This window comes from Nelumbo nucifera, chromosome 1 (assembly GCF_055504915.1).
Source record: "Nelumbo nucifera cultivar China Antique chromosome 1, China Antique-T2T, whole genome shotgun sequence".
In the NCBI taxonomy this organism is placed as follows: Eukaryota; Viridiplantae; Streptophyta; class Magnoliopsida; order Proteales; family Nelumbonaceae; genus Nelumbo; species Nelumbo nucifera.
Genome location: NC_142649.1, coordinates 2,009,339 through 2,022,093, shown reverse-complemented (window position 1 = coordinate 2,022,093; position 12,755 = coordinate 2,009,339). Strand labels below are relative to the sequence as shown.

Below are 12,755 nucleotides of genomic sequence, written 5' to 3'. Positions count from 1 at the left end.
TCGAGATACAAGGGCTACACTATTTGGGGGACTCATCTTTACTTGGGACCTCCTTAGGAGCTTCTGCCAGGTCGGTGGCATCTACCTCTTCGTTGCCGCTCTCCTCTTCAGAATCCGGGTCCTCTGTGGCCTGGCGGGCAATCTCATCCGTGATCTGCGAAGTGGTGATGGCACTCGTGTCGAGTTCAAGGTATGTGTGCCTTATCAACCACCTACTAAGCTTGAAGCCCTTATGATAGGCCTCCATCAGCACAACATCAAACTTGTCCAATTTGACATAGTCTAGGACGACCTTAACCTTGGTCTCCTCTATGGCCTGGTTGAAGATCTCAGTTTTCTCCTCAATATCGGCCTTGAGGAACTCCACCTTGTGCTTCAGGACCCCGTTATCCTCCTTAAGGCCTCTCACCTCGAGCTCCAAAGCCCCCTTGCCTACCTGGAGGGCATTCACCTCGTTCCTCAGCTCATCCCTCTCGCGTGCCATCTCCTCTTTCTCCGCCATCAGCACGTCAATGACATTCTTCTGAGCTGAAGCATCGCTCTCCAGCCGGTAGATTTGGTCGCGAGCTGCCCTCAGATCGGCGTGGGCTGCGCAAGCCGAGTCCTCGGTAGCTAGAGCCCGCTTCAGATACCTCTCGGACTGAAGAGTTAAGGTGTGCACGGTGGAGTTCACCTGACCAGAGAAGATTGGTTAGCACCGAAGAGATGTACAAAAAAGGGGATAAAAGAGAAGAGAGAAAAGGGTCTTTATAACTTACCACCATTGTGTGGGTGGCAGCCCGAGCTCCGAGCTGAGCAGGAGTAAGGTCAGCCCAAAAGGAGACCTCTTCGGTGTAGACAACCCCCGTGCTCTTTCGAAGGCTGCACTGAGGAATTAGGATGCTTCAGTCCCTCTCCTGACTCCCCAAGCTGGAAATTGCCGTATCGGCTGTGCGGATGGGCTCAGCGGAAACTTCAGTCGTTGCATCAACGGCCTCGGTGGCAACCTCGGGCTCTGCAGCTGCCTGCGGGGCAGGCTCTGCCGATGTCTCGGGCTCCCGAGGTGGTAGGATCTCCTCCAAGTCGATGATTGGAGGTACGTCAAGGAGCTCAGGTTCAGAGGTAAGAGCCTGCGGAAGCTCAGGTTCGGAAGTGGGGGCTTGTGGAGGCTCGACGCGAGCTCTCCTGGCAGCTCGCTTCTTCTTCCCCTTCATCTGGTAGAAAAGCCTCTCCCCCTAAGCTTCTCTTCTTCCATAGGCCCTGCAACATAGCTCGACATCAATAAACTCAAAAGTACCAACTATTTAAGCAAGGCACTAAGTAAGACAACCTACCCGAGCTCAAGCCGGCCTGTATGAGCTTGCTCTTGGCGATATAATCCTTGTAATTAAACCCGAGCTCAGCCCATGATTAAAGTGTCTCCCTTGTCTTCTTGTTCAGGTTAACGTCGAGGCCTTGAATAGCCGCCCTCCAATGAGTGGGGAAAGACCACCCCGCGGTGTTCCGAACTACAAAGTAGTCCTGCTTCCCGGCTGGGACTTTGCTAGGAAGCTTGTGCAACAACTTAAAACCCGAGCGAGGGGACAGGTAGTAGGCCCACCTGTGCTCGGGGAGAACGCTTGAAGCGCTCTTCTTTATTGAGAGGATTGAGCAGAAAATATCAAGGTTCAAAGGAAGGACATACTTGAAGCACAGGGATATGGTCTCGACCACGTTACGAAGGAGTTCGGGTGAAGTTGGTCTATTGTGACACTGAAGTGGTTCAGGACCTCTACGATAAGACGATGGAAAGGAAGATGGAGCCTGGCTATAAGCTGCTCCCAGAAGATCACGATCTCGTCAGGACCATGCTTCCATGGGAAGTTACCTGCAGGAAGACTGTAGGTATACTCCCTAGGTAGATTGTATTGCCGAATGAGGTATTGGAGCCTCTCCAGGGTCATAATGGAGGGACCGAACCTATCCGGCATCCGACCTCGGTGAGAGGTGGACGCCAGATTACCCGAGGCCTTCCGCGCCTCGTGAGACTGGACTTCGGTGGGGTCACCCTGAGCCGAGGTACCTACCTCGGGCTCACCCAATTGACTATCGAAACTAAACATAGTGAAGGAAAGAAACGAACTGGAAGGAAAGGAAATTGAAAGAAAAGCGAAGGAGACTCACCAAGGAAAGCAACCGAACTAGGAGTAATTGACCCGAGCTGAAGACCTTAGACGCGAGCTCAAGACAAATGCTGAGGACTTATGGCGAGGGAAAATGACCAGGACCCCCGCTATTTATAGCCACTGTACTCGGGCATCAACGGTCAAGATCAAGACGATCTGACGACTCTCAAGAAAACCGGCTATGTGACCCTCGAGACGAAATCGGTTTAGCGCGTTTTTTGACGTCCGTGGAGTTCATAGATCACGTGACGTCCGCGCATAGACTGTACATGACCCGGATTGCCCTTGATCGAGCCGAGTAGTGAACTGGTCTGACCCATAAGTCGCCTGACCTGGAGGCCAGAGCTCCGAGCCAAATCCACCCGGCATATTGCAGATTCCCCGCACTGGGTCAGAACCCCCAGCATAGGGAGTGGGGGGCAATTGATGGAGGGTGATTTGGCCTGACCTCGTAGCATGGGGACACGTGGGTACAACCTGGCATAAGTGACAGGTCAGCGTGGCAGCCTGGCCATAACTTGGCGTACTGAACTCGCCAGAGCCCAGCAATGCAACTCGGCGGACGTTGCAGCTCGCCGAGAAGAAACATCTAGCATACTCCGAATTTTCCCTAAGGGAGGAGGACTTTCGAGCTCCTCCCGAGACCCGAGCTCCCCCAGGTGGGCCCCGAACTCTTCCTTCCTGAGAAGGGAACACCCTGGTCTACGGGAAGTATCCCGAAGTGGGGACACTTCGGGATAGTCCCATTAACGCTCCTGCCCATATTTTCCTAAGGCTCGACTCGAGCACTCGCACCTCGGCTACCTCGGCACCTCGGTGAAGGGTAGCTCGGTGCAAAGTAGCTCGACAACCTACAAAAAAGATCTGTCTGACAATAGTACCTGCCGAATCCGGAGGCTGTGCTCACGTCTCTTGTCAGGCGGCGTCGTGCCTGCAACTTCTGCCAGATATGGCACGCCTGACAGGTCCGTACCCTGCAATGGCTGCTCACATCTGCCACCTTGACTCTAGCAATAACGGCTGTGGCAGGTCCTCACACCTGGCGCATCATAGGTGCTTCACATGCATTAGAAACATCTCTCGTACTTATTAATTATCATTCACGGGAGATGTTCTCAATGCACGGTGGATGTACCTGTGAGACACCCATTTGTGAGGAGCAGATCCCGCTTCCCTAGACGTGGTCTATTAGTTGGCCTTTTTTGAAGAGAAACAAATAAATAAATAAAAGAGGAATGCAAATAAACAATGATTTGATGCAATTTTTCTTCGCATCAAAAAAAGAAAAAAAAAGGTGGAACCCATAAAAGGGATTGCTTAACATTATTTTGCCTGTTTTCCTAGGACCCATTTCCACATGTCTGTAGGGCGAAGAATGAATGAGTTGCATAAGCCAAATACAGTTGTTGCCTGTATGTATCTCTCTATATATATATATGACCTCACATGACTAAGGTTGTTTTTGGTACCATTGTCACTTCCACTTGTATAGTTTTAAATTGGTCAATATAAATTTTAGAAGAATATATATATATATATATATATATATATATTTTTCTACCAAGTGGTTACCTAATGTGATGTGACAAGACAATTTCTTAAAATTTTGTATTGATAAACTCCAAACATTTCTTGTAGAAACAGCAATGACACCAAACATAACCTACAAATCAAAACAAAGTCAAGCAGTTCTCATTTGTGAAGCTTTTGTCCTCAGGGAAGCTTCCAACATTTAAAGTCAGCAAAAGGAATGGGAAAAAGATCCAATATAATTTCAATATTCAAGCTCAACACATTTCCACCCTTAATCATTATCAATGGATATAACATATTGTTTTCTTTTAACCAAGCTTGGAAGAACCAACAACAAGAGGAGCATCAGCCTGTGCAGCCATGGCTAGCTCAAACTGCCTAAGAGAAATTGCAGGGAGAGAAAGCAATTCAGGAGCTTTGAGGTTATCCCAACCCTTGATGGGGTTGGTAGTTGTAGACCCATCCCATCCTATGTGTGTCACATGCTTCACATCTGTTGGAAAGCCAATCTCCATCTCCATCTCTTCAACTTCTTCGTCTCTGTACACTAAAAGCAAGAAATTGAAAAGAAAAAGGGCAAGAAGAAGCTAAATGAATAAAATGTTGAATTGCTAAATAAATTAATTAAGAAGACCAATTGTAGCCACAGGTTATGTTTGAGTTTTTAGAACAAAGCCAGTGGATAATAAATTTGTAACTGTGTAGATACCCACTTACCAAATAGTTGGGAGAAGCTCTTAATGCTCTTGATCAACCTTTGTAACCCGGAGGAGATGTTGGGTTTTGGAAGTGTCAGGAAACCAAAAGAGTTCTTCATTTTTACACCGGATAAGTTTTCCCCGTCTTCTTCTTCTCCTTCACAAAGACACAGAAAGAAAACCCAATAAGTCTTTAACGAAAAAACTGAGAGAGAGAGAGAGAGAGAGGTAAATCAGGTAATGTATACTTGTTACAGGTGGGCTTGTCTCAACTTTTGTTTTCTTGATGGAGTTCCCACCTACAGCGATGCTTGATTCCGAAACACAACCAATAGAGAAGGGAAGAACAACGAGTCTCTCCATGCGATCTCTCATCCCTTCATGAACAGACGAGAAGAAACAAGCAGAGGAAATTAGGAGAAACAGGAAAAGAATGAAGGCAGGCGGTGGTTAAGGTTGTGGAGCCGTGGAAGTGAATATGGTTTGTTATATTGGCTGCTATTGGCTTTGTTAGCAAGCTAGAATGATTTTACGTATGAAAAGGTTAGAGCCACCCAAGTTTGGTGAGAGAGAGAGAGAGAAGAGAGTATTATGGAGTGGGTTGGAGATGTTAGTTGGTTAAACTGCACTATTGAAACTACTTTTTCTGATTATACGTCCTTTGTTGGTTAGTATAAGAGCCCACAAACTGCTTTGTCTCATTAAACGTTTCCTCTTAATCCTAGACTGTGGGCTCCTCTCTTACTTACCTCTCTTGTAGACCAAGCCACTATTCTACTTCTCTCTCTCTCTCTCTCTCTATTTCTTTTCTTATTCAAGACTCCTTCCAAAAGAGGAACTTAAGAGGGACCTTAGAGTGATTTCCAAGGGACATCCCCCTATTAAGGCTTGAATTTTCACCAATGATCGAGTATTTCTTAGTTCTCAAGTGTGGTGACATGGTAATAAGAGCATGGCTGAAGATTGATTCACAGAATGTTCTTGGCCTCATTCATACTATGTTACAGGTTAATTTACTAAAGTTCGGGGACTAAATTGTCACTCGAGCTAAAGTACAAGATACTGATCAAGAATTTTTCCTATAAATAATTTACTATTTTACTATAAATTTTATTAATGTTATGTTATCAGAAATATTATCATTGGAAATTATGGATGGCAAGTATAATCAAATCTAATATGCCCAGATTCCATTGATCCAATTAATAATTGATTCGGTTCTGGGTATTTAATGTAGTCCCGACTGATAAGAGACTGATACACCCTGTCCGAAACCAGATCCGACCCATTGACATAACCAATACAAAGAAGCAATTATTTCTTCTCCAGACCCATTTGGGTATGGACGTATGGTGTTATCTGTCAAACGGTTAGACCGGGCAGCGAATAGATTCTATCTATCCTAAATTCTGATGTGTCCCTAGCCCGTAATAAGGAGGTTTTGGGGGCAACCATTATTGGGTTCTCTGCAGCTTTTAGCCCTCAGTCAGTTGTTATATCATGAGCTTCAAGGGATCCGTAGTCAGATGGAAAGGAAGTTCAAAGATTGATGGCTTTGGTGGGCTCTAGCTTAGTGATTTCATTTTATTCCGACCACAGAAAATCGTATCTGGGCCCTTTGGAACCACAGTTTTCCACTGATGGATACCGCAGTTCAAAACTGTGGAGTGTCTTGCTTTGGGGTCATCTTTGAAAGTTAAGAGCTGAACAGCTTCGAAATACCAATCATATATAGGAAGAGTATAAATATGACAAATATCCATTTAGAGTCCATTCGTTTTTTGGATTTTGAGAGGGGGTAAAGTTGGTCGATGGGATCCATATTTTTTTTTTTCAAATTTATGTGGGGTTCATGAAAAATTTATTTTTCCTGTCCATCTGGCCCATCTCCCAAGTGGGTAACTTTCTCACCTGTGGGAAAGTTGCCAACACTTGGACGGGACAAAATTGCCCCTTTCAACAATGGACTTTTATGGCAAAAATGACCATTGTCTTATTTCCCTGGGAAAAGAGCAAGTGTTTCATGGAAAAACATTAGATTCTAATTTATTACCATCCCCAAAAACATGAAAATAAAAAAAAAAATATTCCTCTTTACCCACTAGAAGAAGATTGAGTAGAAGATTAATATGTACAGTAATACAAGGGTTATGCTTGGCTCATCTTAACAAGCATTTTTTAATCAACAATTTATCAATCTGGACATTTATCCATACTGTATCCATAATGGCAAAGAGTAATGGACGGGATCATACCTGCCAAAATACCTAGCTATTTTTATTTTTTCACCAATAATCTCCACAAGAACACTGGCCATGCTTAAAATGATGATACCGATGAGCATCTCTTACAACTAGCTCCTTATCCATAGCCAGAGAAGTATACTTGATGAAGGTGTGACAGTCTGTACAAACTCTAAGGTTCTTCATGACTCGAATAGTTGCTCTGCAAGATGTGTTCATGATACCATAAGCAATTGCAAGTTTCTCGCTGTGAAAAGCAAGAAGAACTTCCTTTTGCTCTTCTTCTACATCATGCATTACTGGTTTTGTATCTGTTGAATATCCTATTTCCTTTAATCTCCCAATTAACTTATCCAAGTAACAATATATCTCTGCTGCTTGTGGATGAGACCTGTCACCCGCAGTAAATGTGTGGATTTGATTTTTTATTTGGATCCATGATTGGCCTAGCTTCTTTTTCACCCTTCTCTCTTCCATTAAACTTCTTATCTCAGCTGCCTCTTCCCATCTATGAGTGGCTGAACAAATGTTGGACGATAGAACATAAAGTCCTGCATCAAATGGTTCGAGTTTAGATAGCTGTTCAGAAGCCCAGTTCCCTATCTGCACATTTTTGTGAATTCTACATGCAGACAATAGTGCTCTCCATACAGCAGTCATATGAGATATATTATTACTGTAAATAAACTCCATTGCCTCATCCAAGAGACCTGCTCGACCAAGAAGATCAACCATACAAGTGAAATGCTCGACCCTAGGAACAATGCCATAATCTTCCTTCATTGACCTGAAATATGCATTCGCTTCTTCAACTAGCCCTGCATGGCTACACCCAGATAAGACACCTACAAAACTTACTTCATTTGGACTAATTCCTTCCTTCAACATCTGTTCAAAAAGATGGACAGCCTCTCTTCCTTGACCATGCAAAGAACAAGCAGATATCATCGAAGTCCATAAAACAACATTATGACCATTGGTTTGAAAGAAAATTGAATGAGCATCGTCTAAGTTCCCACATTTGGCATACATGTCAATGATAGCAGATCCCAAGAAAACATCTAGCTTGTGCCCTGTTTTTTCAATGTAGGCATGAATTTGCTGCCCCTGGTATAAAATTCCAGCATTAGCACAGGCTGAAGCTATGCTTGTGAGAGTGAATTGGTCCACATCAAGACCTTCATGAATCATCATCTGGAAGAGTTTGATAGCTTCTTCATAGCTTCCATTCTGAATACACCCAGAAATCATCGAACTCCATGAGATAACATTTGCCATAATTCTATCAGAAGATATTTTGGAATTTTGCATATTGGCCAAGTCATGAGGCATTTTTTCAAAAACAAGTGCGGCCTTGTCCAGTTTTCCACATTTGCAGTACATGTCAATAAGCGAACTCATTATAAATTCATCGTAATCAAGCACCACTCTCAGAAGCTTGCCATGAATTTGTCTTCCTACTTCCAACATTGCTAGAGATGCTGCTAATGCTAAAGCTGTAGAATAAGTGACTTTATTGAAGTCAGGCCCAATTTCTACCATCTGACAGAGAAGCTCCAACGCCTTTCTGCCATACCCATTTCGCATTTGTCCAACTATGATCGTATTCCAGCTCGAAACATATTTCAAAGGCAATCGTCTAAATAGTTCCATCGCCTTCTCCGTATTTCCAATTTGTAGATATCCATCAATCATAATATTCCATGAGACCGTATCTCTAGTGGTCACTGATTCAAATATTCTTCCAGCATAATCCACTTTTGCACATTTGACATAAATGTCAATCATAGAGTTATCTAAAACAACATCTAATACAACCCCATGTCTCAGTATCCATCCATGAACTCCCTTACCACATCGGAGATTATTTAAACTTGAGCAACACTTCAAAACACTAGATAAACTGAAATGGTTCGGGCGAATTCCTTCAGTTTGCATCTCAGTAAACAGAACCAATCCCGCTCCAGCAGGACCCAACCGCGCAAAACCCGCAATTAAAATCGTCCACGTTCGTACATCTCGGTTCGGAATTTCATCAAACAGTTTTCTTGCAGAACCCAGATTCAACCCTTTCACATAGAGATTCAAAATATGGTTACAAACCTGTAGACATCCTAAGGAACCCGCCTTGATAGCTTGAGAATGAAGCAGCTGAACCCTCGAATTGTCCGCCAGATTAGCATGGGAGCTGATCTTCCCCGGCGGTTCACTAGGAGGAGACAGACTATAACCGGAGTAGGATTGAAACAGGTGAGTCTTCAGCTCGGAGCTCTCTATGATGTCTCTGATAGTAGAGGCTGAAATAACTATTACTGGCAGGGGAATCAAAAAGCGACGAAGATTCAAAAGACCAGTAGGATTGCTGGATCTATTTAGCACTACCATTCGTCTTTGTTCCAACCCACATGGCTAACCATTTCCCTTGGTAACGTGCCATGTACTAAGAACCCAAATTTATAATACATACATAAATACATGTAGTGCATTTTCACGTGATAGAATCCATAAGATAAAATTTATTTATAATTCATTGACAGTTTTTAAATACAATTTTTCAATAATTATAAGTGGACAATTTTTAGAGTGAGAGTAAAGCACACCGTTATATATTATTTATTTAAAAATGTTTAATGAAAAATCCACTATTCATTCTTTTATTAATATATATATACACACTATGTGCAATGCATTCATACCTCCACATCAAATGAGCTTACTGCCTTTCTTACACAAGAGTCTCTCTCTCTCATCCAAGATTTGTAACCTGTCTCAGCCTCCCCTACTTCCCTCTTCGCTGTAATCTCCCTCCCATTAAAATTATACAACTGATGAACCACGATTGCCTGCTGTAGCCGGTAGATAGGCCCTCTCGGGATTCTGTCACTCGTTTCCTGCTGTAGCCGGTAGATAATTGGAATGAATCTCACTGGAGACAGCCGACGACAAGACACTAAGATAGTTGGAACTAAAATAGTGCAAACACTAGCCTTTTGATTTTGCAACCTATAAAAGAGATGACCTTGAACCTCAGGAGGTGAGAGGATTTTGGGGCCTTTTGATTTTGCAACCTATAAAGGAGATGACCTTGAACCTCTGCCATACCAGGAGGTGAGGGGATTTTGGGGTCTCTGAATCTTGAAATAAAGAGAAATGAAAGGGATGTGGCGCTGTTCGGAAATAAATCACATTTAAAAAAAATTTAAAGAAAAGAACTAAAACCGAAAAAATTAAGAAAAAATCAATATAACCTTCTCTTCTAGCAATACTCTTCTCCTTTTATAGGATTCTTTTATATCCTTGTGCCTCTTACAAAAAAGCTTCCTAATCTAATTGAACACCCCTTATTAGGATCCTATTAAATTTCTTCAAAAATAAGTCCTAATCGAAGATAAACTTAGAAATCTCACTAATATCTAACCTGGTAAATGTGATCAAGATAGATAGATTCAAAATCCTATAATAATGTTATCTTGATGATTATTGATAAAGGATGATTTGACCCGACCTATGAAACGGCGACACGTGGATGCTGACCCAACGTAAGCGACAACTCAGCATTGTGGTCCAGTACAGCTAAGTGATGGGCCCATAAAGCAGCTCGTTACATAGTAGCGGGCTAAAGGAGGGGTTCGTCACAACGCAAGCTCCGGGTTCCCCGAGCTACCTCTAAAGGGATATTCCGAGGCAAACTTTAACTTGCGAGCTAAGAAAACCAGTTCGCCCGAGCTCCCGAACAAGACAAGTAATCCCGATGACCAATTCTACTAGGGGTACTTCTGAAGTATTCGAAGCTCGTTGCAAAGTGGTTCGCGAATGGACCGCACAAGCATTCCTTAGGAAACTTCTATTTAACAAGCCGTACCAGTCAGACTGGACCACGTCCTTAACTGACGGTGCAGTCCATGTCCTTTCGACAGTCTGCGCCCACGTCTCTTAGTAGGCGGAGGCGTGCCTGTCACTTTAAGGACGTGTCACTCGCCCGAGTAAGGAGTACGTCCCAACGGCTACCTGCGCAGCCCTGGCAGGTAACGGCTGTGGCAGGGACCCAGTGGCGGTTATGCCCAATCTCGCAAGAGCGCTCCTATAAAAGCCCTCAGGACAGAGGAGAAAGGTCTTCTTGAGACTTCTAATCTCTCAAGTATAGTGATAAAGCGCAACCTCCACTCTTAGCCTTCGTTTCTCTCTTTACCTCCCATACACAATACTAACTTAAGCATCGGAGTATTCCCACCGGGCAAATCCCCGGGAATCCTTCCTTTCATCTTCTCAGGTGCCGCTCGTTGCCAACAAGAAACCAGTTAGCAGCCAGCTAGGAGTGCCAGGATCGTGCCGCATCAACTATGAACTAAGATGGGTCAACGAAAGCGAATTTAGTAAATGTTTACTCAATTGGGCTGAATCTCGTATTGCACAAAATGCCAAAAAAACATTCTATTTGATCAAAACTTGCTCAATACAATCCTTTGGACAGCTTTTATAGGCACTGCAACTAAGACAAAATTCAACTTTGACACGAAAGGCCATAATACAAAACAGGCTAAACAATAAGGGAAAAACTGTGTAGAAGACAAAAGCTAGAAATGGTAATTCGAGGATCGGTGAACTCTGCTTGATGCTCGACTGAGTTCGCACTGATGGTAATGGGCCGAGGCAACGAGCATTGCAGGGTGAAGAACTCATGAGGCGGATGAAAAGCCTTGTGACTTGGTCCCGTGGGAGCCTCCCGAACTCAGGGCTCGAATTTTGGAATCTCAACCTCACACAGCTTTGAGAGGTAGTGGCCTCACGAACTTTATGACCTTGTGGGGTCATTATGCTTCGAGCAAAGCAAGGTTTTGATTTTGTCGATTCTCACAACCTTGCTGCTTCATAGGAAGTGTGTGTTCCGGCCTCGCTTGTATCATTGGCCTTCTCAATGATACGACAAGGTCCAAGTTTCCTATTCTACAATTTGTGAGGTCCATTTGTTGGAAATCTTTGAGGGGTCAAAACCATCTACACTAATTTACATTCTTCAAAAGTGAGATTCCTTTTGTTATTATTTAGGGTTAAGTATTCTGCAATTAATGCAGAATTTTGAATGACAGTATGCTATAGTCTATTAGTAGCTCTCCTGTAAATCACATCCTGCCGTGAATTTGACATCAATTCATCATTTTGTACAATGGGGCTACAAATTTCTGACCTGAACTGATCAGTCATTCTCCCTATTATTTACGTAGACATTAGACTGCTCTAGCTCTCTAGCATAAATCACTTGGTGTGGGAGAGCATATCGTCCACCTTGACACTAGGCATTGCTGGGACTAGGAGTTCAGTTAGATCCAAGGTCCTATGGGATTGAACCCATTGACTATAGTTTATATATACATTATCGAAAACAAACATACAGCAGCGAGGTAATTGTAAAATATCGAAAATTACCTAATTGTACATTTTTCTTTTAAAACTACGGGGGAGGATTTTATTAGGGTCAAAATGCATGGAAGATTTATATTATTGTCAGAAAATTCACGCTAGGTTTTTATACTTGATCCAAAAGAAGGGTTAGACTATGATCCAGATGACATGATACAAAAAAAACTTACAAACAATCAACTGGTATCATAAAAGTATGAACCAATCAGGTGGGTTTTCACCAGAATTAAGGGGGATTGTGATTGGTCAAAGCCTTTCCGGTATCAAGTGGGTTTTCTGGAACGACATGATATCGAAAAAACTTACAACCAATCAACCAGTATCATAAAAATAGGAACCAATCAGGTGGATTTTCACCAGAATTAAAGAGGGATTGTGATTGATCAAAGCCTTTCTAATATCAAATGGGTTTTTTGAAATGACACAATACCAAGAAAACTTACAACCAATCAACCAGTATCATAAAGGTAGGAACTAATCAGATGGATTTTCACCAAAATTCAGGGGTTGTGATTGGTGAAAGCCTTTCTTGAAAAAAAAAAAAAAAAAAACTAAATCATCGTACTAGAGATATTCAAAACGCGGTTAATCGCACTAGAGATATTCTAGGTCCAAGGAGAAACCAACGTAACAAAATTTCAACAGAAGTTCAAAGTGTCAAATAAGAGTTTTTATCCTCTACGGTTCCCTGGCGATAGTGGGTCCAATCACGATACGGC

General features: G+C 43.0%; 1 protein-coding gene and 1 pseudogene across 2 annotated transcripts; both read right to left on the bottom strand.

Moving 5' to 3' along the window:
• Positions 1-3,738: 3,738 nt before the first annotated feature.
• Positions 3,739-4,750, bottom strand: LOC104589361 (CRIB domain-containing protein RIC4-like). Its single transcript, XM_010247659.3, has 3 exons — positions 4,624-4,750; positions 4,395-4,532; positions 3,739-4,224 (listed from the first exon to the last, which is right to left on the bottom strand). The coding sequence occupies exons 1-3, from the start codon at positions 4,748-4,750 to the stop codon at positions 3,986-3,988; spliced, it is 504 nt and encodes a 167-aa protein (XP_010245961.1). The 3' UTR covers positions 3,739-3,985.
• Positions 4,624-9,788, bottom strand: LOC109114134 (pentatricopeptide repeat-containing protein At2g03880, mitochondrial pseudogene; annotated as a pseudogene). The gene is made up of 2 exons (XR_016077727.1): positions 6,631-9,788; positions 4,624-4,752 (listed from the first exon to the last, which is right to left on the bottom strand). The product of XR_016077727.1 is annotated as a pentatricopeptide repeat-containing protein At2g03880, mitochondrial pseudogene (transcript).
• Between the last annotated feature and the right edge of the window lie 2,967 nt (positions 9,789-12,755).

What these genes read in the sequence shown, in the direction of transcription:
- LOC104589361 (XM_010247659.3), bottom strand. Translation starts at nt 4,750, where the DNA reads ATGAGAGATCGCATGGAGAGACTCGTTGTTCTTCCCTTCTCTATTGGT. An exon ending in GACAAGCCCACCTGTAACAA is followed by an intron (nt 4,533 to 4,623) that starts GTATACATTACC and finishes GTCTTTGTGAAG; the next exon opens with GAGAAGAAGAAGACGGGGAA. An exon ending in GAGCTTCTCCCAACTATTTG is followed by an intron (nt 4,225 to 4,394) that starts GTAAGTGGGTAT and finishes TCTTGCTTTTAG; the next exon opens with TGTACAGAGACGAAGAAGTT.